General features: G+C 40.2%; 1 protein-coding gene across 4 annotated transcripts in view; it reads right to left on the minus strand.

Annotated features, from left to right (window-relative positions):
• The window catches only part of KANSL1 (KAT8 regulatory NSL complex subunit 1), a 158,342-nt gene that overhangs the window by 2,993 nt on the left and 129,584 nt on the right, over nucleotides 1-25,765 (minus strand). For 3 of the 4 annotated variants that reach the window (XM_074320695.1, XM_074320694.1, XM_019732940.2), the window contains 7 exons: nucleotides 12,869-13,040; nucleotides 5,610-5,792; nucleotides 4,958-5,146; nucleotides 4,493-4,641; nucleotides 928-1,049; nucleotides 378-435; nucleotides 49-161 (listed from right to left, as the gene is read on the minus strand). In XM_074320695.1, coding sequence (XP_074176796.1) covers nucleotides 49-161; nucleotides 378-435; nucleotides 928-1,049; nucleotides 4,493-4,641; nucleotides 4,958-5,146; nucleotides 5,610-5,792; nucleotides 12,869-13,040 — 986 coding nt within the window. The remainder of the gene's footprint in view (nucleotides 1-48; nucleotides 162-377; nucleotides 436-927; nucleotides 1,050-4,492; nucleotides 4,642-4,957; nucleotides 5,147-5,609; nucleotides 5,793-12,868; nucleotides 13,041-25,765) is intronic. The other variant, XM_074320696.1, reaches the window with a different exon arrangement.

Genomic DNA, 25,765 nt, shown 5'->3' on the forward strand with positions numbered 1-25,765 from the left:
CAGCGCACATTCCCGGACAGTTAGGGCCCCAACTCCCAGCGCCATCACCTGCTGCCCCGCCGCTGGGGCGGCACACTTGTGGTCCACAGCCACCGAGCCCTCTCCATCTCCTCACATTTGGCATGCAGGGCGGCGAAGGCGGCGTCAGACAGGTCCTCGATCTGTAACACAGTAGCTTCACTGAGCCCCTCTGCCCCCCGCCCCCCAGCCGAGTTTAATGGGTAGATCACTTTAAGCCAGCTCCACCCCATTCCAGGCCCTTCCCAGTCTACAAGGAGCACGGTGAGCTTGCACTTGCCACCCACAGGTCTCAGGCCCCGGGATGCCTGCACCCACATGTGTACACAGTCTCTAAGACAGAACGACCAGGCCATTACCTCCTCGTTCTCCTCGTCAGGATTCCCCTTCAGAGACCGAAGATCGACCTCCCGCCAGCTGCAAAACCAAGAAGGGACAATCGTGAGGCGGCAGGTAGCCTGGGGCAGGACACATGCATCCACACAAGAAGGAGCCCTGTGCCTGCAAGCTCAGGAGCCTGTCTCAAGGGCACCACCGCTGCTGTGCACGAGCTCACTGCTGCCATATGGGAACGCACAGGCAGAGCTGCCCATTCTTCTGATTTGTCAACAGAAGTTGGAAATAAAGAGTCAAATCCTGCTCTCATGCCGCCAGAAAATTCAGTACTTTAAAACACACCGCGCCACTGTCTACAGCCAGCGTGTGGCCTGTGGTCTGGTGGGTGCTCATACAATGAGATGAGGCAGAAACATACAGAGAAATAATTTCATCTCTATCAGGTAGGACTTTCTCTTAAAAAGAAGACAAAACCCAAGGTGTCCTAGGACCCAAAGTTCAGTGACAAGAGAAGGCAGAAAAAGGGCAATAACAGGAAGAACAGGGACAGGAGCCAATTATGTGGGCCTCTACCTGGGAGTAAGGATTTCCTTGTATTGCAGTTTCTCTACCCGGGTTGTTGCAGCAACAGACATGGGGATGACAATGTTGTTAATATCGAATGAGCTCTCGCCCCTTCTCCTCCGTATTGGCTGCTGTAAGACAAAGGTAAGTTTAAAGGGGAGGCACAATTCTCCAAACATCAAAGCACACACCTGAGACTTAAAACAGGATTGCCAATAACCAGGCAGCTGGGTCCGTTAGTGGGGGCTGGGCGGCAGCTGCTTGCACCTAGGAGAGGGTCTCCCACAAGAGGCCACCAGGAGAAATACTGGGAGGTCCTGAGTATCTCCCCGCGAAGTTTCACTGGACACCCTCTCCCTTCAAGGGCTCACATAAAAACAGACATTTGTTCAATTTCACAGGGATGGGTATCTGGCGCCTTGAGTCAATTGTTGTGGTTCTTACTCCTGCATACACATCTTTACTGCCCCTCCCGTTTCCCCCTTTTATCCCTGTCTATGACTTAAACCCATAGTGGCTCCTAAGGGCAATGCTTAAGCCTGTCGGTGACTGTTCAAGTTGTAAAGATGATTTCCATTATCCTGAAAGATGACACAGACTAAGTCCAGCTCAACAGATCATCTAACCTTGGTTGTCATGAAAGCGCCTCCTTCTCGTAGATCTGAACTCTTCAGCTAAATCTGTACCCACCATCTGCTCAGCCTCTATGTGACTTCCCTTCTTTCTGTCTATTATTCTTGGGGAAAGAGAGCTTTCTGGCTGTAACAATGGAGCCGAGTGCAGGGAGACTGAAGAAAAGGACCAAGCTCTATGGCTCACATTCCTGGAGAAAGTAGATTCACTTCTATAGGAAAGTGAGAAGGTGAAACTCTTGGGAAAGAAGACTAACAAGGAGCCAGTATCAGAGGAGGAGGTGGGCGTCTACAGTAGCTCGGAGACAAGAGGAGGAAGAAAGCGGGAGCCAAAGGGCTTGGTTTCGTAGAGGGAGGAAAAAGTCCCCTAGCTGCTTGCGCCCCGAGAGCAAACTCCCCACCCTAACACAGAGACTGGCACCTGAGCTGTGAGGGGCCACAGGGAAACAGTGGGATGACAAACATGCTGCCATGGCAACAATACAGCTGGGAATACCTATGAGGCTGCATTCAAACCCAAACCAAAGTGTGACAGGCACAGAGGGCAGGGGTCAGCGGAGGAAGATGAGGAAGAGGTTGTACCCTACAAATAACCACTCTGCTCCGTTCCTGGAGGGCGATGCAGAACTGATTCATCCCACCATTCATTTCAGGACATTCTCAGAGAATGCTGAAAGGCAGCAAGCGCTTCCTGGGCCAGGATTTTTGCTTCCACCGTCAACTATGACTTCAGGTTAGTCAATTTCCTTCTCTATCAAATGAGAATAGATTGTCCTTGACCTCACAAATTTAGGCTAACTGGTTAAACAAAATGGTTGAAGAGATTTCTGCAAAGCTGGCCTGGCTGAGTTCTGCAGCTGAGTGAGGATCAGTGATCTCGTACCAAAGGCCTCTGCCTCACCTCTGTTGAAATGACGTGTTCCACTACAAGAGGTGCACTTTCAGGAAGCCACAAGAGACAGCTTTCCCTATACCTTAATCAAGAATGAATGGGATTTTGTATACCTGAAATTAATAATAATAAAAAAGAATGAATGGGAACCTGCTGGCACAAACAGGTCTGATTTCCCCTGAACCTTCTCGGGCCTGCTGTAGGGCCCTGGAGGAGAGGAGGCCGGGGGGGTGGTGGGCCCGCTCACTAGGCTCGAGCACTCGGCCTCCACCTAGACGCCCACTCCCCCAGGTGCTCATTTGTTCTAATGTATCTACACTCTCCTGCTTAGACTCAGGTGGAGAACAGATAATGGGAATGGAAGGTGGTCCCCAAACCTGGCTGCACATCAGAAGCAAGGCGAGGAGGGAGTGCTTTAAAATAAAACAGCTCTTGAACACCCCACTTCTGATTATCAAATTGTAATCTTCAGGGCTTTTTAAGCCATTGAGGTGATTCTGGTGCATCCCTGGTCATTTGTGAAGCACCTCCCCCCCATTGCCTTTTTACACATCTGGCCTTTCACTCTTACTATTAAATAAATCCAGATTCTTTGAAAAAAATTGGGAGTGAGAGTTTTAAGGGTCAACATAGTGCTGTATACAAAATTTGTACTCAGTAAATAATAAGTAAAAATTTCAAACAATCCAGGCCTAAGTTAACATTCTCCAGACACGGGAAGGTTGGCAGGTGAGAAAATACTGAAGTCTCACCAAGTTCTGGATCTCAGAGTTCAGATTTTTCTATCAGAATTAGACTCTCTTTGAAATCCTTTGGTCCTCTGGTTACCCAACACCCTTTGCTGATGGGTAACTGAGTTTATGATAGACACTACACACTTATCTAGACACAATTTGTGGATGTGGGAAGTGAAGAGGGGGAGGAACAAGGGGTCATTTAAAGACTGTCTGATTTTTAAGAGCAAAGACAGAACAATGTGAATTCCTACCAGATCACAGGAGCCTACCGAGCACATTTTGTGGGCTCCTGATGTCAGCTCTGAAGGGGTTTCAAACACCTGCGTATGTCGCCTCGACAATGCCCCACCCTGTGGCCTCCCTACACTGTGTAGGTGATGATGGTAAGAGAGCCAGCTCTGCAGTCAAGACTACCTGGGCTTGAGTCACGATTATAACCCACACAAGTCACCTTGCGTTATACAATTTCCTTAACCTTGGAAAGCCTGTTTCCCTGCCTACAGAGTGGAAATCCTTACCACCACCTACACCGCAAAGGGCATTACACGATTGAGAGACAACAGTAAAGCACAGACACAGCTGCAGCATTTTATTACTGTTATTAGTATTAGTTACTGCATAAAGGACCCGTTAGTGGGTACACTGCAGCTACAGGTATGTGTTCGAGGAGGCACACCTCAAGGAATTGAACTATCAGAACAAAAGGACCAGGAATGCGTGCCTGGAACGGCTGTGCAAACAGCTTTTTGGATAGAGTGGTACTTGTGAAGCCATATGAGCGCCCTCCACTTAGTATTGCCAGGGTGGCTGGTGGGGTCTGTAGTTCTGCTCTGCGCACCTCCCTGCCCTTCCGGAGCTCGAATACCCATGTTTATTCTCAATACTCTAGCCCCAGTCACCAGTAGAGTATAAACAAGGAACTCATATGTCTGTCTGTAATCCCCATTGTATCTCTCCTCTACCCCTCATCTCAGCTTCCTTTTTAGACCACCAGGCTTAGAGCCCTGGGACTGCTGAGGCCTGGGAGAAACTGAGTCCCATGCATCGTGAACAGTCAGAGGCCACCTAAGAGTCTGTGCCCACATCAGGCTTTCTACGGATGGCCCAGCACACATGGATCCATCTCTATTTTGGAAAACAGCAGAAAATCAAATACCACCCCTCTGACTTAAAAATGACACACAACCGTGAAGAGTTGAGTCCCCATGACTGCCCTGGGCCTCTTAGTCCCTTCCTTCCATTGTCCCCCAGAGACAGGTAAATGAGCTCTAACTGCAGAGGGGCTGTCCGGCCACCTCCATGCAGGTACTTACAGATGTGCTGGCTGTAACCTGTGGGCTAGAGCTGGTGGGCGCAGAGGTGTCTGACGAGGTGGAGAGCTGTCGCACCAACGGGCTGTGCGGTGGATGGTGGGCGGCTGCCAGGTAGCTTGAACTGCTCAGGTCTGTGTGATGCTTCAACACTGCAGAAGTCAACAGAAAAGAGGACTATGTGGCTATCCCACCAGCTCTACTTCGAGCATAAGCTAGGAATGCCAGCAATACACAGCAAAGGTAAAAATGTCTTCTGAGCCCAGAGGATAAAAGGGGGGAAGCAATCTGCTTGTGGAGAAGTAGTACTGCAGGAAGAAGGGGCCTGCATTGAGAAGCAGTAGGGTCCTTCTACTCTGCCTTCCTAGAGTGAAGGACAAAGCTGGGGGCAATCAAGAGAAGCCCAGGCTGCCCCAGAAAGCCCTGAGCAAGTGCAAATGCAGGTAGAGGTGCCGGGCCTGGCCCTACCTTCACTTCTCTCTGATGAATGGTCTCGCAATCTCATTTTGCTGTGGTTTGGGTCATGCACAGGTGGCGGTGGGTTGAGCAAGCGCTCTGCTTTGGGAGCTGTCACTCGCTCCACCATAGGCACGGCCCCCACATCGTCTAAGTGCTGCCTGTGGGTCCTGTCAGGCCGGGTTTGGTGATGGGACAGCTCTGAGGAGGGGAACAGAAAAAGAGCTGTGAAATATCTTCTCACAAACTTTTATTTGAGTTCTGAGCTCTTGAGTTCTCTCTAGAACAATGACAGACACCCAGGGCAGCGGGAAGTCCTGTGGGACTGAAGCTTCTAGCAAACAGCACCATGGCCAGGGAGCCCACGGGGGCCTCTACCAGAGAAACGTGACACCAGGCTGCAGAAAACAGCCTGCCCACAGATGGACCCGATGCCATGCCACTGCTGGCTCTCCAGAGCCTTCGGGTCTTGCCCCAAGATGCAAGTGTCTAGAATAGCTTTCCAAGTCCATCCGAGAGAATCCAAGACAAGCAGAAGTAGACTGTGAGCTGATATGGATCAGGCAATGCCCAAGCCTGACGTACTACCACAGCAAACCAGTACCTTGAGGTACGAAAGGAACAGAACAGTAACTGGAGGACTCCCTTGTCCTCTGAAACTTACTGGCTGTTGTGAGGAAGGAGTTGACCAACTTGTGCCTGTCTTTACGAGTTGGATCTGGCAGACTGCCTGGCATGGGTGCTCTGTGCTTAAGTGAAAACTTTTTGGGAGGTTTGATTTTGTCAAAAGGTTTGTTCTGCCACTGAGATTTCAACATGCTCTGGAAGTGCAGGCTTGTGGGGACATCTGTAAGACACAAAACACGACAGGTTAGTTCAAACACCTGGCCTCTGAGCTCCTCTCTCACCAAGGGAGGCGAGTTCCCCAGGGGCACCGGCTCGTCAGTGGGCAAGACCTACATTACACCCTTCTTTCATTTGCCCAGTGGCACGATGACCTGGCAGGGCAGGCACTAAATTTCACTGAAGGTCATTTTTCTATTCACTTTTGTCTTTTATTTTTCAAATTCAAAACCAAAATGAAACACATCTAAAGTACCTTTTGTTAGACTGATGGAGTTTTCTTTTCTTTGTTCATGTATTCTGCTAAGTTTGTTAATTTTATTGGTCTGAAAGACTGATAAACATCCTGCTTTTATTCTTCTAGAGACTAAAACGTTTAAGTCTACTTCTATCAATAGAGTTAATCGGAATACATTTATTCAATAGATACTTACTGTCTACTACCTGTCAAGCACTGTGCTGAGTACTACATCTTTCCCCCGAGGAAGAATTGTACCATTCCTTCCCCTTTCTTCCCCCATTGCCCCCCCACCTTCCATCTTGAGATTTCCTAGGTCTATTAGCTGATAAGTTAATCTTCACTATCACAAAACATGAAAAAGATCTCTTAGACTTGATTGTTAACTTTCACTTATGTTCAGATTTTTTCCATTTTCTTAGTTTTATTTTTTATTTTCCTAAGAATGTGTCCTTGAGTAATTTATTTAAAAAAGCATTTCTAGATTAAAACCATTTTTCTCTCAGACTTTTAAAGCTTTACTCCATTGTATTCTAACATCCAGTGTTGCAGATAAAACAGAACATGATTCTTATCCACTTGCAGGTGGACTGTTTTCTTCTTTTAAGTGTTTGGGAAAACAAGCACACAAACAAAAAAGCTGTTGTGGTATAAAACTAATAGGTCAATTTGGGGGAGAACTGCCATCTGTTCTGCCATCAATATTGAGTCAATCCATTAGTGGTATATCTGCACAGTTTTAAGTTTTCTTTAATTTTCACTCAGCAGCGTTTGTCAGTTTTCATTCTACAGGTTATATTCATATTTTGTTAAGTTTATTCTTAACTACTTCATGCTTTTTTTTAAAAAATTTCAATTTATAATTATAATTGTTCAGTTTGTATACAGAAATACAATAATTTTTTTATATGTTGACCTTATATCCTGTGATCTTGTTGAAGTCATTACTGATTTTTTTGTTGTGTGGATACGTAAGATTTTCCACATACACAAGTATGTCATCTATAAATAGAGGCTGTTTTACTGCCTTTCAATCTGTATACCTTCCATTTCTATTTCTTGCCCTACTATTCTGGCTAGAAGAACCTCTAGTGGCGATCTGAAACTTAGATTTTCCTTTTTATATAGTCTCAATCTTCTGAAATTTCACCACCATGGATGTAAGTGTGGGTCTTTTTTCAGGGTTCTGAAAAGCTTTCCAAAGTTCTTTTAAATCTGAAGACCTGCACATTTCTCTTTAGCTTCCAGTTCTTCCTGGGAATCTAACCACTGGGCACACTCAGAAGTCCCAGCCTCCGAGTCCATACCCACTACTGCAGCATAGAATGGACCACCACTGCTCGATGGGAGTAGGCACTGGGTGGGTAGGAGGAGGACGGGAGAGGAAAATCCAACCTCGTTCTTCCAAAACGAGTCCAAATTCATCACCCAGACAAAATGCCCAGAAACCATCCCTACTTCTCTGTGTCCTTTTTCATTGGGGGCGAAGAACCTACCGGTAACAGCTCCTACCCCAGAGGAGTTTACTCCTGCATATGCTTTGGCCTATTTTTTTCTAGTTTTATTTCTCCACAGTTATCCATTCTATTTTTCCACCTTTCAAAAATCATTAAACTCTAGTCACTGATGGCATGCCTTTTTTCAGAACTATTACAGATTTATTCTACTTAATATATTTTCTAAACATGCATGGGGTTTTGGCTCCCAGGGAGCATAGAGGATGTGCTCAATCTGAGCTTAGGAGTGGGGGCAGAGGACAGAGGGCAGAAATGAACATTTACTGAACCCATTATTATGTAGCTGGCATTGTAATGTGTATATCATCATGTGTGTATCACTTCCTCTTCATAACAATTCCGTGATGGAAGCATCAAACAGGTTCAGAGAGGTGAATTAACAGTCCAAGGTTACACAGCTTGGTAACAACAAACATTCAAACTCAGGTTTGTATAACACTAAAGCCCATACACACACCACGAGGTTATTCTTTGGCCCAGAGAATAGAGAGGTTTGGTTCTCAGGTAGAATCTGATGTTTCTCAAATTATTCCCAAGGAACTGGAGAGCACAGTGTATTTTTCAAGGGAGTTCTGCAGTTCACAAAAATTGAAACACTTTTGAAAAAATTTTCCACAACCATTGTTTTCTACACTTGTAACAAATTCACTTATCACGATTTAAAAAATAAATGTCAGCATTCAGCAACCTCGAAGGTGGGGAGATCACAGCCAGGCCAAGAACGCCAGATCTCATGGGGCTCCCTGCCCTTCGATCCCTCCCAGCAAGCCTCTTAATATAATGATGTGCTACCCCCGCAAAGCCAAATGTTAAAAAGCAAAGGATTTCCTAGTCGTCAATAACTGAGAATTGAGTTTAGAGGTATTAATGGTCAAAATTATTTGCTCTAATTCAGAGTGTTTGGGGAAAAGGATGTGTAGGAAATAAAGCATTGTCTCCATTCTGAAACCTGGGCTTAGCTGGAATGTATAAAGAAGGCTTAAGAAAGCGAAGTACACTTCCTCTATATTCTAGGATACACCTTTGTCATCAGAAGAGTTACTCCCAACTTGGCAAAGGCTATCTAATACGACTACAAAAGCAAAGTGATTTCATTTTTTCCTTTTATTTCCCCCCCCATCATTGCTCTCTCAAACCTGAAAATTAAACCCGGGGAAAAAAGGCGCTAGTGGAAATAGCAACAGACTGGAAGTAAGGAGGCCTGGATTCAGGTGCCAGGTCCATCACTGAGAAGGAAGAGAAAAGAACAAGTCATTCAGCTGGGCTTCAGTGTCTTCATCTGCAAGATGAATGAGGCAGCAGGCCTAGAACAGGGCTGGTAACATCCTAGCACACATCCCCCTAGCTCTCCCCCCTTCTGTGTCTGCTGCAGACACAGGCTAAGCAATCACCACACTCTTTTCTGTTGGACCCCAAGACCTTAGACTCCTCTCAAAAAACTAATTAAATCCAGATAGCCACTATCAATCAATTCGAGTAAGCACAAGAGAGGACATTCCTGAAGCAGTTAGGGATAATAACACACTGTTGAAGGGACTTAGGCTGCTATCCTTTGCTGGAAGTTGGCTGTGTTTTGACTGCTTTCATATTAAGAGTGAACTCTGTAAAATCCCCCCGCTCAGTGAACAAAAACGTTTCTTAGGAATTGCTGGTGAATTCACGCTCCGGGTAAATAACACTAGGATCCACATAAAGCTAAAACTCTGAAATAGACTATATGTAGAGAACCTGAAAGTAAGCGAAGAAGGGATATGAAATGGAAGAGAACACGACAGGGACCCATTCAGCTGGCAGACTCCATACATTCCATACCTTCATAGGCAACAGCCTTGAAGAAGTGCTATTATCAGAGAAGAGGGCGCAGATCCTGATTAGGTCAGTGACAGACAGGGAAACAAAAGTGATTAGTAACATTAGCTCAAATTACTACTTCCGGGAATAAAATGAAAAGGCCTTAACTCAAAGCTCACCAGGGTCTGACATTCCATGATTCACTTGACTGTTTTGCTCATTATACTTTCTACCATTTTCTCAAACACACTTCCTTGGGGTGTTTTGTAATGTTCAACTCCTCCTCCTGCTGGCAAGTTGTGGTAGCTTCGCATTACCGCTAGTTGCTTTGGCAAGCTTTCTCAAAACAGCACAGATCTTCATGGCCAGCAGGTGGTGCTCTTATTAAACCCAAACTGAAGTTAACATTCCTTTCCCCCAAGGTTATCCACCCTCTACTTTTCAAGCTAAGGATTAACCTGGCTTGATTAAGTGAGGTGATAAGGAAACAAGCCCCTCCTTCTGAAGTACTGAAGGGTTCTGCCCGAAGGCCTCCACCTTCCAGCCTGGCTTCCAGTTCTTCAAACTGTAGCCACACTTAATGGGCGTGGCTGACGTGTGGTTAAGATGGGGGAGGCAGAACTCTAGGATTAAGAGTTGGTTCACTTCCTAACAAACTACACAAACTGGTTAGGAAACATTAGTAAAACTCTACTTGAAAATTAAAAACTGGATATCCTGCCATCTTTAAATATCTTCTAGAGAAGAGACGCAAAAGAGTGGCTCAGAGGTCAAGTCTGGTACACACGTTAGACCCACACAGACGAGCTGGCCGCTAGTCCTCCCTGCTACTCATTCTTCTACACGATACACGGGGATCTCAATACTTCAGGAGGGCTAGTCACACAGAATGAGTATGCATGACGCCTCATCAGAATCAGAATATAACTATAGGCTGCAGTCTTCTTTGTTTAAATATGAGACCATACAATTAAATACTGTAATCCTGAGAGAGTAACCCAAGAAATGTTCCTTAGTCTTCCTGGTGGCTGTCTGCAGCACAGGTCTGGAAATGGGTAGAAACCTGACTCAACAACCTGGCTGGGACGGAACATGGAATAGAATAAAACAAAGGACAGGCATCAGATGACCTGGGTTTGAATTCTACAGCCATCCATACTCATTAGCCATTTATCCTGAGGTAAACTAGGACTCTTTAAGCCTGTTTCTTGATTTGTAAAACTGATGCAACACCACAAGATTACTGAGAGAAGCAAATGAGACAAGTATGAGAAAAGTGTTTTGTAAATCATAAAATTCTGTACAAATAATTGTTATATGGGGACAGCCTGGTGGCTCAGGTGGTTGGAGCGCCATGCTCCTAACACCAAGGGCTGCTGGTTCGATTCCCACATGGGCCAGTAAGTTGCATCCTCTACAGCTAAGATGCTGGAGGTCAGCGTGAGCATTTGTGAGCCGCTGTGAGCGGCAGACCGGCGACCGATTGCCTCAGCTGGGGGAGCGCAAGGCTCATAACACCAGCATGGGCCAGGGAGCTGTGTCCTACACAACTATACTGAGAAACAACGGCTTGAACCGGAGTGCGTGTGTGTGTGTGTGTCGGGGGGATAGGAGGAAGAAAGGGGGGGAAAATAAAAATAATTGTTATGAGCTAGAGAAGGTAGTAGTCAATGACTCTGAAATCTGAAGCAGAGGAAAATGTTTGTTTTCCATTCATTATTTACTGCTGCACCACTCCTGACCTAAACCCGCCAAGCTTGCTATCCATATGCTCCAAGTTTTCTAAATATTTCTACTCTTACTAGAAGTCACGTGGCAGCAAGAATATTATACCATGCTTTCTTTAGACAAGGAAGTTTTGATAACAAGGTAAGGAGTAGGATTTAGGTGGCCAAGAAAGAATTCAGTCATTTAAAGAACAGATAAAGAAAAGAGGATTGCCTAGTAGGATAGATCATCAGTAATGATTGTTTTTATAAATAAAGTTTTACTGGAACACAGCCATGTCCATTTGTTCACATAATGTCTATGGCTGCTTTTGTGCTACAATGGCAGAGCTGCAACTGCAACACAGACTAATAAACATAGACAGTATGGCCCGCAAAATCCAAATTTCTGAGCACGTCCCTTTAAGAAAAAGTTTCTAATACGACTCAAGCTGAAAACTGCCCCCCATACTACCAAGTAAATCTTACATCCCACATAATCCTCATTTCTCAGATGCCGATTTCAGTTATCCTACTTTCAAGTACTCCTATCTCAGTTATCCTTTCAAAAACGTGTAGAGCCTATCTGTAAGGTTTTACAAAGGACAGAACAGGAAGAAAAACATGGTTCCTTACTCTCTGGAAGCTTAAAATTTTAGTAATGGTTAAGTCCATAAACAGCCATAACATATAAAATACCATAGCAACTGGAGAGGAAATGCTTATTACATTCTACATTCTGGAGGTTGGGACTAGCTAGATCATAAGATTATTTGCAAATCAATGAAACCAACCCAGATTATGAAAGCACTGGCTTCCTATCATCTGTATGTAGAGCAGTGGTTTCAACATATTTTTGCTCATGTACCCCTACCGTAAGAAATGTAATTAAAAAAAAATCATAAACTCAGACAGTTGTAAAGGTTGTATTTTCTAGACTACTACATATGCTTTACAAACATTTTTATCAACATTTTGGCATGTAAATACATTTGGCTTAATTAACAAGGAAAAATCTTTCTTTTAAATCTACTTAGTTGATTAGACTTTAGAGTAAAGTCTACCTTCAGTTATTAATATTTACTCTAAGATGACAGACAAGGCAGATAATCTAAATAAAATATGGCATATCCATCTTCATTAATTTTTTAAATTATATTTTACTTAACTCTCATGGGGTTCTCCTTCTCAGGAGCCATGAACTCTTGGAAACCATCCCTTCGTTTGGTCTCTATTGCCTAAGGTTTTTATACTGTCGGGCAAGACCCACACTGAGACTCAATATGGGCAAGACTTTCTTTTGTGAAATGGGAGAAAAGCAATTATGAAAAAAGAGGGAAAAGGGGAAATTGGCAGTCACAGAGGCTTATGATTAATTTTATTTGGAAAAATAGCACACGCTAACATTGAGGACCTAAGCTTACGTATACCTTGGAATGCCGTCATGTAACCACAGTAAAACATACACTCCCGATATGAAGACATTCTCCCAGAACACTGCTGCCCATCATGGGGCACACAGACGATACATTTTTAAAGACATGCTGGGGTCTAATGGACCAAGTTGCTTGTGGCTGGAGGTAACTGTCCCTAGGCCCCACCCAGCCACTTGAAGGGTTAGGCAGAAATCTCTTAGCAAGTTACAATCTTTTAGTGGCACATTCTGGTCTGATGATCTGTCGCAATTTACAAAGTCTAAGAGAAGACTGTGTTGACAAAGTGACGCCTTCATAGTAATGGGTTGTATCATGATCTTGGCTAACTTGCTTTCACTTTCAACCCTTTAAGCCTCATTTATTTGGACTTCATATTTTGTGGCCTTTCTTACCATCTGGAAATGCCAGAACTGGATGAACACAAGAGTCCAACTGGGAAAGGCGTTCCAACAGCGGGGCTTCGTAGTGGATTTCTGGAGGCATGGTGATGGTGCTGCCAGAGCCACACAGCGCGCAGGAGGGATTCACATCACAGCCAGAGCGCACCGAGCTATTCCGGTGAACCTGCGAAAAACCAGACAAAACTGACAATTCAGTGTCTGATAAAAACCCAGATCCCCACTCATTATCCCAAAGATTCAAAAGGCCCTTTCTAGATATGCCACTACTAACAGAAAGTTTGATTAGTTTGTTAAAAGACTTCCATTTCTCCAACACACTAAACCTTCAAAATAATTAAGGACACTTGCTGCTTCTTCAATGATGAAATGCAGTTACTTGAAGTCTTCAGTGTTTACCTAGGTATGAAACTTGTGATACTTTAAAGCTACTGAAACTGCTTTCTGAGAACGCTTTACAAAACCTGCATGTTTCCACAATCTTCATGGTTTTTCAACCATCTGCTAAGGTGAATACTTGGCTCCTGATTCCCCGGTGGGACATGACTTGCTCTCTTCAGCACTTCACCCACCCAACGACACCTCTCCTGTTCTTTTCACACCTCCTTCTAAAAAGACTTTCAGGTGGTCTCAAACAAGGTGGCAAGTTTTCCTGAACCCCACGGAACTCAATAGCTACTTTTTAGAACAAGTCTGGCATTTGTCAAATCATGACCCATACAAAGCCATTTAAGCAGCATGCAGTCCTAGAAGAGAGGACTTGCCTATAGAAAGGCATTACAAGAAGGGATGCTAGGAGCAAGGCAGTATCATAATAAAACAAGAAGGCAGCATCAAAACTCTGCTGGCAAAAACCCTAACAACTGCGAGAGCTGCATTTACTAGGTTGGTGCAAAAGTAATTGTGGCTTTTGCAATTATTTCTAACCTTTTAAACTGCAACTACTTTTGCACCAACCTAATGATTTTAGCACAGACATCTCTTGAAAGCTGTTTGCTTTTACGGTCATGTATAGGAGAAAGATAAATATGAGAACAATATCAGCATTCCCCAAATACCTACTTCTTGCAACCACATAGAGGGGTGGCATGCCAAGGTCCTATGAAGGTTACTTGTATGACCTTTGGTAAGTCATATGACCTCCTCAAATGTACTCACCTATTAACAAAGGCCCTGTAATGTCCATTTCATGGTTTGAGGAAAGGTAGTATCATTGCATAAGCTGTTCACATGCCACACAAATGCTAGCTACATTAGTGTACGACAATCTATCTCTCCAATAGCACCACTGTCACTTCGCTGGGAGGGCTATGTCTGTAGGGAGGTGCAGCACCCCTGGCCTCTACCTGTGGTGCAAGTAGCACCCCCCCCCCCATGGCAACCAAAAAGGACTACAGACATTGCCAAATGTTTCCTGGGAGGGTGAAATCATTGAGAACCACAGGACTCAAATTATGGTCATGCCTCCTAGAAAAATTCAAACCACAGGCTTCCACTAAATTTTAATGGTGAGAAGTAAAAGTTCCCAAGACTACTGCAGTCAAGGAAAAAGGACTCAAGAGCAATCCTGAACAGGGTTCAACTAATCAAAGATGACTATTTGAACATCAAAAAGAATTTCAATGGCGTAAATAACTCAAATATGTTTAAATCATAATGGCTTCATAATCACACATACTCCCTCCTCCACTAAAGACTTCATTAATCACCCTTAGAAGACAGTAGGAAACCAACTTATTTTGAAAATTAATAGACAAAAGGAAACAAACACTATTCATGCCTTTTTCTGTACAAACTATACCTTAGGGTAAACCAATATTGAAAGGGCAATTTTTTTTTTTTAAATAGACACAGCCTAGCTGGTAAAACAGAAACGATCCAAGTAAAATATCCTCATTCTTCAACTCCTAATGAAAATAATGGGTCCAAGCAATGATCACTAGTGGTTGAAAACACAAAAAGGTGAGACAAGGTATTATGTGTCTTCTTGTGCAAGTTCCCGAGACTCCTTTTGTTTTCTGGACAAAGCTCAAAACGAAATTTGTTCAAGTTTCTATATTCAGCTACCAGTTTTCAGGAAATGCAGAAGACAGAGGAACATCACTGACTTTTAATGCACTAAAAATAATGTAATTAACGAATGGACAACTGCAGCATTGTTTACAAGAGCCACGATATGGAAGTAACCTACATATCCATCAACAGACGACTGGATAAACCTAGAGAGTATTATGCTAATTGAAATAAGTCAGAGAAAGACAAATACCATATGATGTCACTTACATATGGAATCTAAAAAACAAAATAAAAGAACAAACAAAACAGAAACAGACTCATACATACAAAGAAGAAACTGATGGTTGCCAGATGGAAGGGGGGTTAAGCAACTTGGTGAAGAGATTAATTAGTACAAACTGGCAGTTACAAAATCGTCACAGGGATATAAAGTACAGCATAGCGAATATAATCAATAATACTGGTTAGTGTAAACTGGTTAGTGTTGGGGGGTTTACTAGACTTATCGGGGGAGGGCCTTTGTAAGTTATATAAATGTCTAATCACTAAGTTGTACACCTGACTAATATAATATTGAATGTCAACTGTAAAAAAATAAAAAATTTTAATGAATGGATAGGTGATAAAATGTGGTAAAATATTAATGGTAAAATCTAGAGGATAAATATACAGCTGAGCTGTTCCCTGTAAAAATCATTCAACTTTACCTGTGTTTGAAAATTTCATAATAAAATTTTGGAAACGAAAACAATGATACCACAGGACTTCTTCCAGCCATGATGGAATAAGAGTGATTGTATTTATCTTTTAGTCATAAACTAGAAAACTGAACAACACACAGCTTAAGGCGGAGAACACGAGGCAGCCTCTGTGGCAGCCCCAGCATTCTGCACAGAGACACACTGCAGACTGCACACAGCTAGAGGGATGCTCAACAGAGCACAATGGTTTCACTGAGCTGAGGAAAACGAACTCCCAGAGATCGAGGGGCTCAGGTGACAAACTGTGAAGCAGAATTCTCAAGAAGAGGAAGAGGTACAGAAATCTTCATGAGATCCCCTTGAGATTTTGCTCAATACTAAGAAGCCCACCATGGACAGGGTGAAACTCCATCAGGTCAGGCAAAGAACAAATCAGGAGCTGTGAACTGAATGTTTCCCAGAGTTCACACAGGTGGGAGGTTTTAGAACTGTAACCAGCAAAGTGGCATGGAGCACTCAAGAAAGACCCCAGGAGAGGGTAAGAGCAGTATCTGAAGAGATAATGGCCCAGTCTTTGCTAAAACTGATTAAAGATACCAATCCAGACTTAAACTCTGCAAAACCCAAGCAGAATGAAAACACAAAGAAAATCACATCTAAGCATATCATAAAACTGTTTAAATTACAAAGAAAAAAAGATAGAGAGGAAAACCGATTGAATTAGATTTAAAAGACTCACTGGAATGTATGGACTTTACCTGGATCTTCACTCAAACAAACTTAAAAAATCAGTTTTAGAGAATCTTGGTAATATGAACAGAATAGTCTTTGATAACAGTTAAGAAATTACCATTAGAATTAAAAGCATCACTAGTGGCAATAATCATCCACAACCCTGGAGATGGTACTACCTGATTCAATCTTAAAATAGCCTAAACTTTGCAATATACAGAAGCACAATAGTAGACTCTTTCACTTTGGTAAATATTTCTTAGAAAGTAGATCCCCAAGGAACTAGGGTAGATGATAACAGAAAAGGGACAGATTTTTGAAATTTATACCAAAATGCTCATGGCTCTCCTTGTGTATATAACAGTGAAACATAAACTGTGGGATGGTTAGACAAACTGTGGCATCACTTCATATGCAGCATCTAAAATGCCAAGTACTACTGATATTAAGATATGTATATGCAACTTAAAAATCAAAAGTATATGCATACAGCGATTAAAACAAATGTAAGTGACTCAATGTTGAAAGAAAATGTGAAATCATTTGATCTTTTATTAGTTTCTTTTTCTAGAAAATTATTTAGGCTGTGTTTGAAAATAAAATGGGATCAATAATTAAGTCAATGTTGCAAAAATGTTTCTATATTTTATATTTACTTCAGGAATATTTAAAAACATCTACTGCATCTAGTCATAATTTAAGAATGAGACTTTAGGAAGTGAAAAATGGTGGGTTCATTTTTAAACTTTTATTGTAGTATTGCGAAGTGTACAAACATCACCTACAAAGAGGTTATAGACCAGCAAGCAGATGTTCTGAAACGTTTCTCTTGGAATTCTAGTAGTTCATAAGCACGCTTAATCAGTATTGCTTTATAAAGGTTCCCTTGTCAAATAAGTGGGGAAACAAATGAAAGATTTTCTTCTTTTTAATAAAAAAACTTTAAAAAAAGTCTTTAACATCTTTTAAGAATCTTTGAGCAGAGGATATGGCATGAAGTGCTCTCCAAATTGATTCACCCATCGCATTACAGTGGTGCCAGCCATCTTTGAGTGTTTTCACTACAGTTGACCCTTGAACAACATGGGTTTGAATTGTGCAGGTCCATTTATACGCAGATTTTTTTCAATAAATACAGTACCTGTATTTTCTCTTGTAACTTTCTTTTCTCTAGTTTAGTTTATTAAAAGAATATATAATACATGTAACATAAAATATGTTAATCACTGTTTATGTTACCAGTAAGGCCTCTGGTCAACAGCAGGCTATTAGTAAAGTTTTTGGGGAGTCAAAAGTTATCAGTGAATTTTCAATTGTGCAGGGGGGTCAGTGTCCCTAACCCCCTTGGTTCAAGGGTGAACTGAATTCTGAAATCATGAGTTATTATACCTGCTGATAAATCTTGTCATTACCAAAGAATTTATATTCTAATAACCATTTCAACATACTTGGTTTCCCCCATAATCTACATTTCATTTTATGCATTAAAAATTTATTCTGAGGAGTCTACACCACACCTTTATCACACTGCCAAAGCATCTATACCTTGAATTAGAGTAGGAAATTCAGAGGTGCAAGAAACAGAGAACTGAAAGTCAAGGCAATGATGAGAAAGTCTTGATCGACTATCCATGAAGTGGCAAGAAAGTTTAACACCTATCCTGGGACTTTAGCGGAAAGTCACCTGAGAGAATAAGAAAGTCCAGTCCCAACCCATGTTCCGGTAAGAGGTCCAAATCCATACTACCTATGTATGTGCAGGGACTTAAGCTAAAAATTTGCTATTCAAGATTCGCCCACATTCCTGAGGCCTTTTCAGAAGACTGCTTTAAAGACACTTCCACAGTCCAGGAATCATAAGACTCCTACAGAAAGCATGCCTCCTTCACCCCTGCCACAGATGAGAACGCTGTGAAAAGATTACACAAGAATACAGACTGATATGAGGCAGTCAGTAGATGCAAAAATGCGAAGAATTTGTCCTCAACAAGCTAGAAATAGAACAATTTGAAAACAATGTATAAAAATAAGTACATTAAAATTGTTCAAAGAGTTTGTAAAGGAAGGAATGGAAGTCATAGAACAAGAACAGGAAGAAAGAAGGGTGTTTTTAAAAGTAACCACGAACAAAATTTTTTTTCTGAATAAAAAGCACACATTGAAGTAAAAACACAAGTGACAGGTTTAACAGTCAACTGACCACAGCTGGAGAGAAACATGATGAACAGGAGGAATAGAATAGTCAGAGACAAGTACATAGAGTAAACAAGACAAAGACATGAAACTGGAAAACATAAAAAGAAATGAAGAGATATGGAAGAGAGAATAAGATCAGCAACAATCCAATAGATATATTCCATATTTTAAAAAGAAGAGAAGAAAAATTTAAGGAAATTAACGACTAGAAATTTTTCAAAACTCAAGATAGACAAGAACTCTCAGAATGAGGGTACATACACATCAAGACCTGAAGTGGCTAAAAACTAGTTCATACCCTAATATTGTAAAACCTTAAAAAACAAAAAACAAACCCAAAAGTAGGGGGTTGAGTTAGACACAGATAACCTATAAAGAAACATTTAATGGGATATTAGAATTTTCATCAACAATAAATATTGGAAGGCAATGAAATACTGTTAAAGTGCTGAATATAAAATTTTACATACAATCAAGACATCATTCAAGAGTTGTCAATTTATAACTGTGTGCACTCAAATATACATACATATGTATACATTCACACACAATTTAATTCTTTATGTTTTCAATATATATAGATTGACATAGACCATTGTTGGAAGGCTACTAAAGAATGTGTTCAGCAAGAAGGATGATGGAGTGGAGCGCAAGAAGCAACTGTGAACAAGAATGGGGAAAGTGTTGGTAAATGTTAAGTAAATATGAACTTAAAACTGACTAATTTGGGGGGGATTTAAAAACATGGTAACTAAATAATAAAAATAAATTATACATAATGGGAAGGAAAGATTAGTTTTAAAAAGAGGCATTCTGAAGTCCTATTGTTCCCAAAGCAGCTAAGACGAAAAGAACATTCAACCAATCCAACAGACAGAGAAAAGGCATAAAAACAAAGAAAATGCAAGGCTTAAAAAAAAAACTATGGAAGAAATGATTCCAAATATAGTAGTAATTAGAGCAAATGTAAATGGATTTAACTGAACCCTTAAAAACTCACCTAAAACAAATCGACACAGAAAAAGTAAAAACAGATGAAAAAGATGTATCTAGCAAGTACTTACCAAAGAAACCTATTTAAACAAAATGATGAAAGGAACAACAAAGAAGAAATGATCATGGACTTGTATGTACCTCACCAGTCAGCTGGAATTATATGAATGTATATTAATTAAAAAAAATAGATATGGGGGTGAGGAAATAAGAGATGTTGTTTAACGATACAAACTTGCAACTAGTAGATAAATAAACTCTGGAAATCTAATAGACAGTATAGTGATTAAAGACAATACAAGCATATTATAAACACCAAACATGCTATTTATTATTTTTTTCTTATTTCATGTTTCACCACAAAAAGGAAATGATAATGAACTGATATGATAGAGGTGTTAGGTAAGGCTACAAAGACAATCATAGTTTGATATAAATGTGTCAAATCAACATGTTAAATTTAGAACCCTGAAGTCAACAAACAGGATACTGATACACTCACACCCACACAAACTTTTTTTAAGGAAATGTGGACTATTTACAAAGCTGAACTAAAATTATGTACCCTAACACGAAGATCTGGAAAACACAACAGTAAATTAAAACAAATCAAAACCAAACCAAACCAAACCCCACCAAGTAGAATATGTACACCATGACAGCATTTATGTAAGATTTTATATAAACTTTAAACAATACTGCATTTTGCTCATGGATACATATATGGGTAGTAAAACTGTAAGACTCTGAACTGCGAGTATGCATACCAAATTAATGACAATGGTTATCTATGAGGAAGGACGCAGGTAAAGGAGATAATAGAAGATAAAAGTAATATTATCTGTTATTTCCTTTAAAAAAAAAGTCAAGTAAAGTTTTAAAAAAGTCAAGACATTAATATTTAGGGTGTATGTACATAGGTGTTTGTTACTTCATCGTTCATACTTCACAGGACTAAAAAAAATTAGGGGAGGAGACAGGCAAACCTGGTAAGTTTTCCCATATACTGGGACCTGAAGTTCTTTGTACAATAGATTTAATGGTGCCTAAGAACCTGGAAAATTGACAATGGGAGTAAAGAAAGCCCAACTATTCAGAGCAAAGACATGCTAAGTATGAAAGTTGCTAAAACACAGGAATTGAATTGGGAATAGCACCTATCAATCTGTCTTCCAGATTCAGAACTGAGAAAAGGATTCAACTATCACAAATAGCAGAGACAAGGACGATGGTGGCCTGTGTGCTGAGGAGAGTAATGCCCTCTCCCCAGACCCTGCCCCAAAATGCATGCCCACCCAGAACCAAAGAATGTGCCTTATTTGTGTAAATAGGGTCTTTGTAGATGTAGTTAATTTAACATGAAGTGATGCTGGATTAGGGTGGGCCTTACTTAAATCAGAGGACTTATAAGGCTATGTGAAAATGCAGACACACAGGACGAAAATCATGTGGAGACTGAGGCAAAGATGGGAGTTAAGCCAAGGGATGCTAAGGATTGCTAGTAATCGCTAGAAGCAGGAAGTGGCAAGACACTGAACTCTTTCCTAGAGGCTTCAAAAGCAGCAAGGGCTAACACACCTTGATTTCAGACTTCCAGCCTCCATATAACTGTGACAGGAAACTAATACAGCTAGCTACAAAATTTTCCCGGTGATACACACAAAGTCTGGATAGATTAAGTGATATTTTAAGAATGATGAGAGGGGAAAAAAAAATCAACATGGGATTACAAGTAGAACACTGCAGAACCAAGAAAGAAAAGAAAGCTGAGAAATTCAGAAAGAATATACCCCTGGAAAACTATTAAATAAATTTGGTCAAACAATTAACAAAACTTTTTGGAATCTCCAACAGAGTAAAAGATAACATAGCCACTATTGTAAAGTAACAGGATAATATGAAACGGCAACAAAATGACATAAAAAGGAAACATAAAATCTGAAAAGAAAACAGAAAAGCTTAACCCATGGTAGCAGAATTAAAACCTACATAAGAGGAACTATAGGTCAGAAATGATGACATATAAAATTAAAACAGGATGTGGATGACAAACTCAATTTGTTTTTTTCCTTTGCACTATGGGAGAACTAAGGAAATAAAAACCAAGAGAGAAAAGTAAACAGCTAAGATCTGAATATTTATGTGCAGCCAAACTGTGCCAATCACTTCCTACAGCTAATTTAATATCACAATTATGTTGGGGAGCAGATAGTAAGAGCTGGATAAAAAAGTATAGAAAATAACATCGAGATAATTGGTATACGTAGACAGGCAACTACAAACTTAAGGGAATCAAAAACCAAAGCCACTACATAAGAAAACTTGACAGAGCTATATTTTGCAATGATAGAAATGTTCTATATTTGTGACTAAATATGGTAGCTGCTAGTCACATGCGACTATTGAACACTTAGAATCTATGCGGTAAGGTATTGAAATTTTTATCTTACTACTTGTGGATAATGGCTATCATATTAGAATCGGTTACCGGTATAAAGGAATGAAAATAAGATTGGCATCAGTCTAAGTCTATGCCAAAACAAAACAGAACAAACAATTGCCCTCCTCTCCCGCCAAAATACAGTGGAACAGAGTTTTAAGGGACAAAGGTTATAGTCTAAGAACTTGAAACATGATCAAATTGTTGCTCTAATCACCGAAAGACTATAAATCCATATTAAGAGCTCAATAAACGGGCATATGAAGAAGGTATGAAAGGGACAGTCAGCAAACAGTGAAATATGACAATCAAAATAAGCCTAAAGAAGCCTTTAAATCTAGTTTCAAAGCTAAATGTAAAATTAAAGATCAGTCTCTAATAAAATCCCCATTAAAGTCAAAGACTTTCAGATTAAATACCTAACTCTGCTTTAATGACATTTCAAAAAACATGTAGAAAACAAAATCCTAAAAGTAAATGGATGAGAAAAACACATATACTATATAACACTAATATCAAGAAAAAGAGAATGTAAGGCAAACACAACTACTTGTAAAAGGAACCGTAAGTCACTATGAGGATGTAATTATGACTCTGTACTAGATGCCAATGAAAAGAACTTTAATCAACATAATAGACTACAAATATAAGCTGAAATATTGAAGCATCATTTTGACCAAAATGCTATAAAAATTAAAAAGAAAAAAAACTAACCATTTAGAATTTGGAAAGTCAATTCTTAACTCTTGGGCAAAGAACTCAAAAACTCAAAGCAACCTACAAATAGCAAAAGGAACACTTTACACTTCAAAGGCCCATCCAAAACTACACTCAGAAGAAAATTCAAAAAGTTAAATGCTCTTATTACGTAAGAACAGAAAATAAATTAAGCTATTTGAATGAAGGCAAAGGGGTAGGGGCGGGACCAAGACAAGAAGAAGGAATTTAACAGCAAAGAGCTGATTTGTGAAATGACCAATAAAATAGAAAAACTGCTGACAAGATTAACCAAGAAAGAGAAGATAAATATAATTAAGACTGAAAAACATATACTCACTGATACAGTGATTTAAAAATCATGAATGCTTTCTATAAATTTCTGTATTGAGTAAATTTGAAAATAACTGAGCAATGGACAACTTTCTGTAACCTAAATGCTGGTCCCAGGTGATTTCACCTTAGGTTCCAACAAATTTTAAAGAAATTGATATTTCCTCAAAAATCTTGAAACTCTTCCAGACCATAGCAAATGATAGTGTCCCAATTCATTTTAAGAAGTTCTCCTACATCAGAATTAATAGTGAACTTCTAGAAGTATTGCCATTAAAACCAGGAACGAGATGCCTCACTATGACCAATTATTTCTTGACAGTGTTAAGACAAGGAAAAGGAACAAGAAGTATATAAAGACGTGTCAAACTATTTGCTGATGACAGACAGCCTACCTACAAAATTAAAAATAACCAAAACACTTTACAGTTCAGAAAATGTTCAAAATCACAAAATAAGTACCTAAAAATCCAGAGCACTCATAAAATAACACCACCAAAAAAGATATTTCACTTTATAAAAACTTCAAGAATGTAGGAAACATGTAAGAATGAAGAGATAATATAGTTGGCTACACGGAAAAATTGTTCCCGTAATTCTGTAATGACATTAATTCTCTCTGAAGAAATCCCCATAAAAACCCAATGCATTGCTTATGCAGGAATTCCTCCACCAAACTAAGGCTCTAGTCATCCTTCTCTGTTAATCACAGAATATTAGTTCAAAGCATTAAAAAAACTTTTTTTGGTTTGAGGATAGTTTACAAATAAAATATTAGAGCTTCTAGTTCTATTTATTTTATTTTACCCTTTCAAAATTTATTCCGTATGTTTTATTTACAATGCATACGAGGTGTGACCAAAAAAATATGGTGAATGCTTAAATTTAAAAAATTTATTACAGAAGACACATTGCCATTAATCCCCCTCGCTTTTGGACACACCCATCGTTCTTGCCACTTTCTGAAGCAGTTCTGGAAGTCCTCTTTCATGAGTGTCTTTAGTTGTGCTGTCGTGGCTGCCTTGATGTCCTGAATAGATTCAAAACGTTTACCTTTCATGGTCATTTTGACTTGGGGGAAGAGCCAGAAGTGGCACGGTGCCAGATCCGGTGAATAAGGTGGGTGAAGACACGCCGTAATATTTTTATTTGACAGAAATTGCTATACCAGAAGTGATTGTATGAAACGGAGCCTTCCCTGTTGTGATCATAAAATACGGTGAATGCTGCTACCTAGAGCCATCCAATGGAAAGGCAGGGATCTTCAATACAGGAACAGGCTTGTAGAACCTTAGTGACAGTGTGTGACAAGTTTCAACTTGTTTGGTGCAATCAGTCGGGTGGGAGCTATGGTTGAGAGATGTGTTTTAAAGTGTACCATACATCATCCTCCATCATAACAATGCTCCGTGTCACACATCGCTTCTGGTATATGGCAATTTCTGTCAAAAACATTACAGTGGGTCCTCACCTACCTTATTAACTGGATCTGGCACCATGCCACTCCTGGCTCTTCCCCAAAGTCAAAATGATTCAGGACACCAACGCAGCCACGACAGCACAACTAAAGACACAAAACTACTTCAGAAAGTGGCAAGAATGATGGGATAAGTGTGTTCGAAGTGAGGGGGATTAATGGCAGTGTGTATTTTTTTAGTTTAAACATTCACTGTACTGTTTGATCACACCTTGTATGTAAAACATTCTTATAGAAATTTAGAGGTTATTGTTCTAAGCACTGGGTGATTTCCGAGTTCTCTTAGTAGCTTTAAGTCCTAAGGAACTACAATTTTCCACATGGCACTCCTGCCCCTTCCCAAAAGACTGACTAGTTGGGCCTCCAAGGTATGTCACAAGAACCCCCATCAATAAAGAATATATCCTTTGATATCAAAATGATTCACTTTTAATACTGACTCACAATCATTTCAGTTTTTTAGTTCTCAACCACAAATGTCATGACATCAGGCCTTAAGACAATGTCCTATATGTAATGTCCTCAAGAGGAAAAAGTAGAAGACCACTGGGAAGTCTATAGAAGCTAACTTTAAAATGTAATCCAAAGCAATCCTCCTGTATAATTATACTCCAACAGACCATAAAACTTGAAAATCATGCCAGAACACTGCCAAACCATTTGATAAGAAATACTATTTTAAAAAATTAAAAAGTGCTATTAAGGCCAATCCAAAAATTTCAAGGCATGTTTTTTTTTAAACACACCATCTTTACTAAGATTTATCTAATTTATAAAATAACTTGACTTGACACACACAAAAAAAGAAATCCTATACCAATCCCAAATTTATTTTAAAAATTTTATTGACCTGAAATCTTGGTATCTAGAAAACTAATGTTTAAGTCATAAACGTCTACCCTATAGAAGAAGCAGGGCACAAAATAAACATGACGTAAAAATTTCCCACTTCAGTGTTTCTTCACTGGCTCTTAGCTAAATTACTAACATCTAGCATACTAGACCACTAAAGTGATGAAATACATAATAAAGAACAATATAGGTAAACTGTAACGATCTGTCCTAATACTACAATGAAATTGTGGTACAGGAAAGTACTCCACCTTCTCGTTCTCCCCAGGTCTGCGGATTTCCATGGAAGATAACCTCACTCTACCATTCTCAAAGCTCTCAATTCCACCAACTCTGCTTTTCATTCACCATGCCCTAGTGATTCGTCCTCAGGACTACTTTTAAAATCTTTTGCTGAGTTTTACAGCCTTCAGACTATTATTTCCTCCAGTACA

This window comes from Rhinolophus sinicus, linkage group LG15 (genome assembly GCF_036562045.2).
Source record: "Rhinolophus sinicus isolate RSC01 linkage group LG15, ASM3656204v1, whole genome shotgun sequence".
NCBI classification, from domain to species: Eukaryota; Metazoa; Chordata; class Mammalia; order Chiroptera; family Rhinolophidae; genus Rhinolophus; species Rhinolophus sinicus.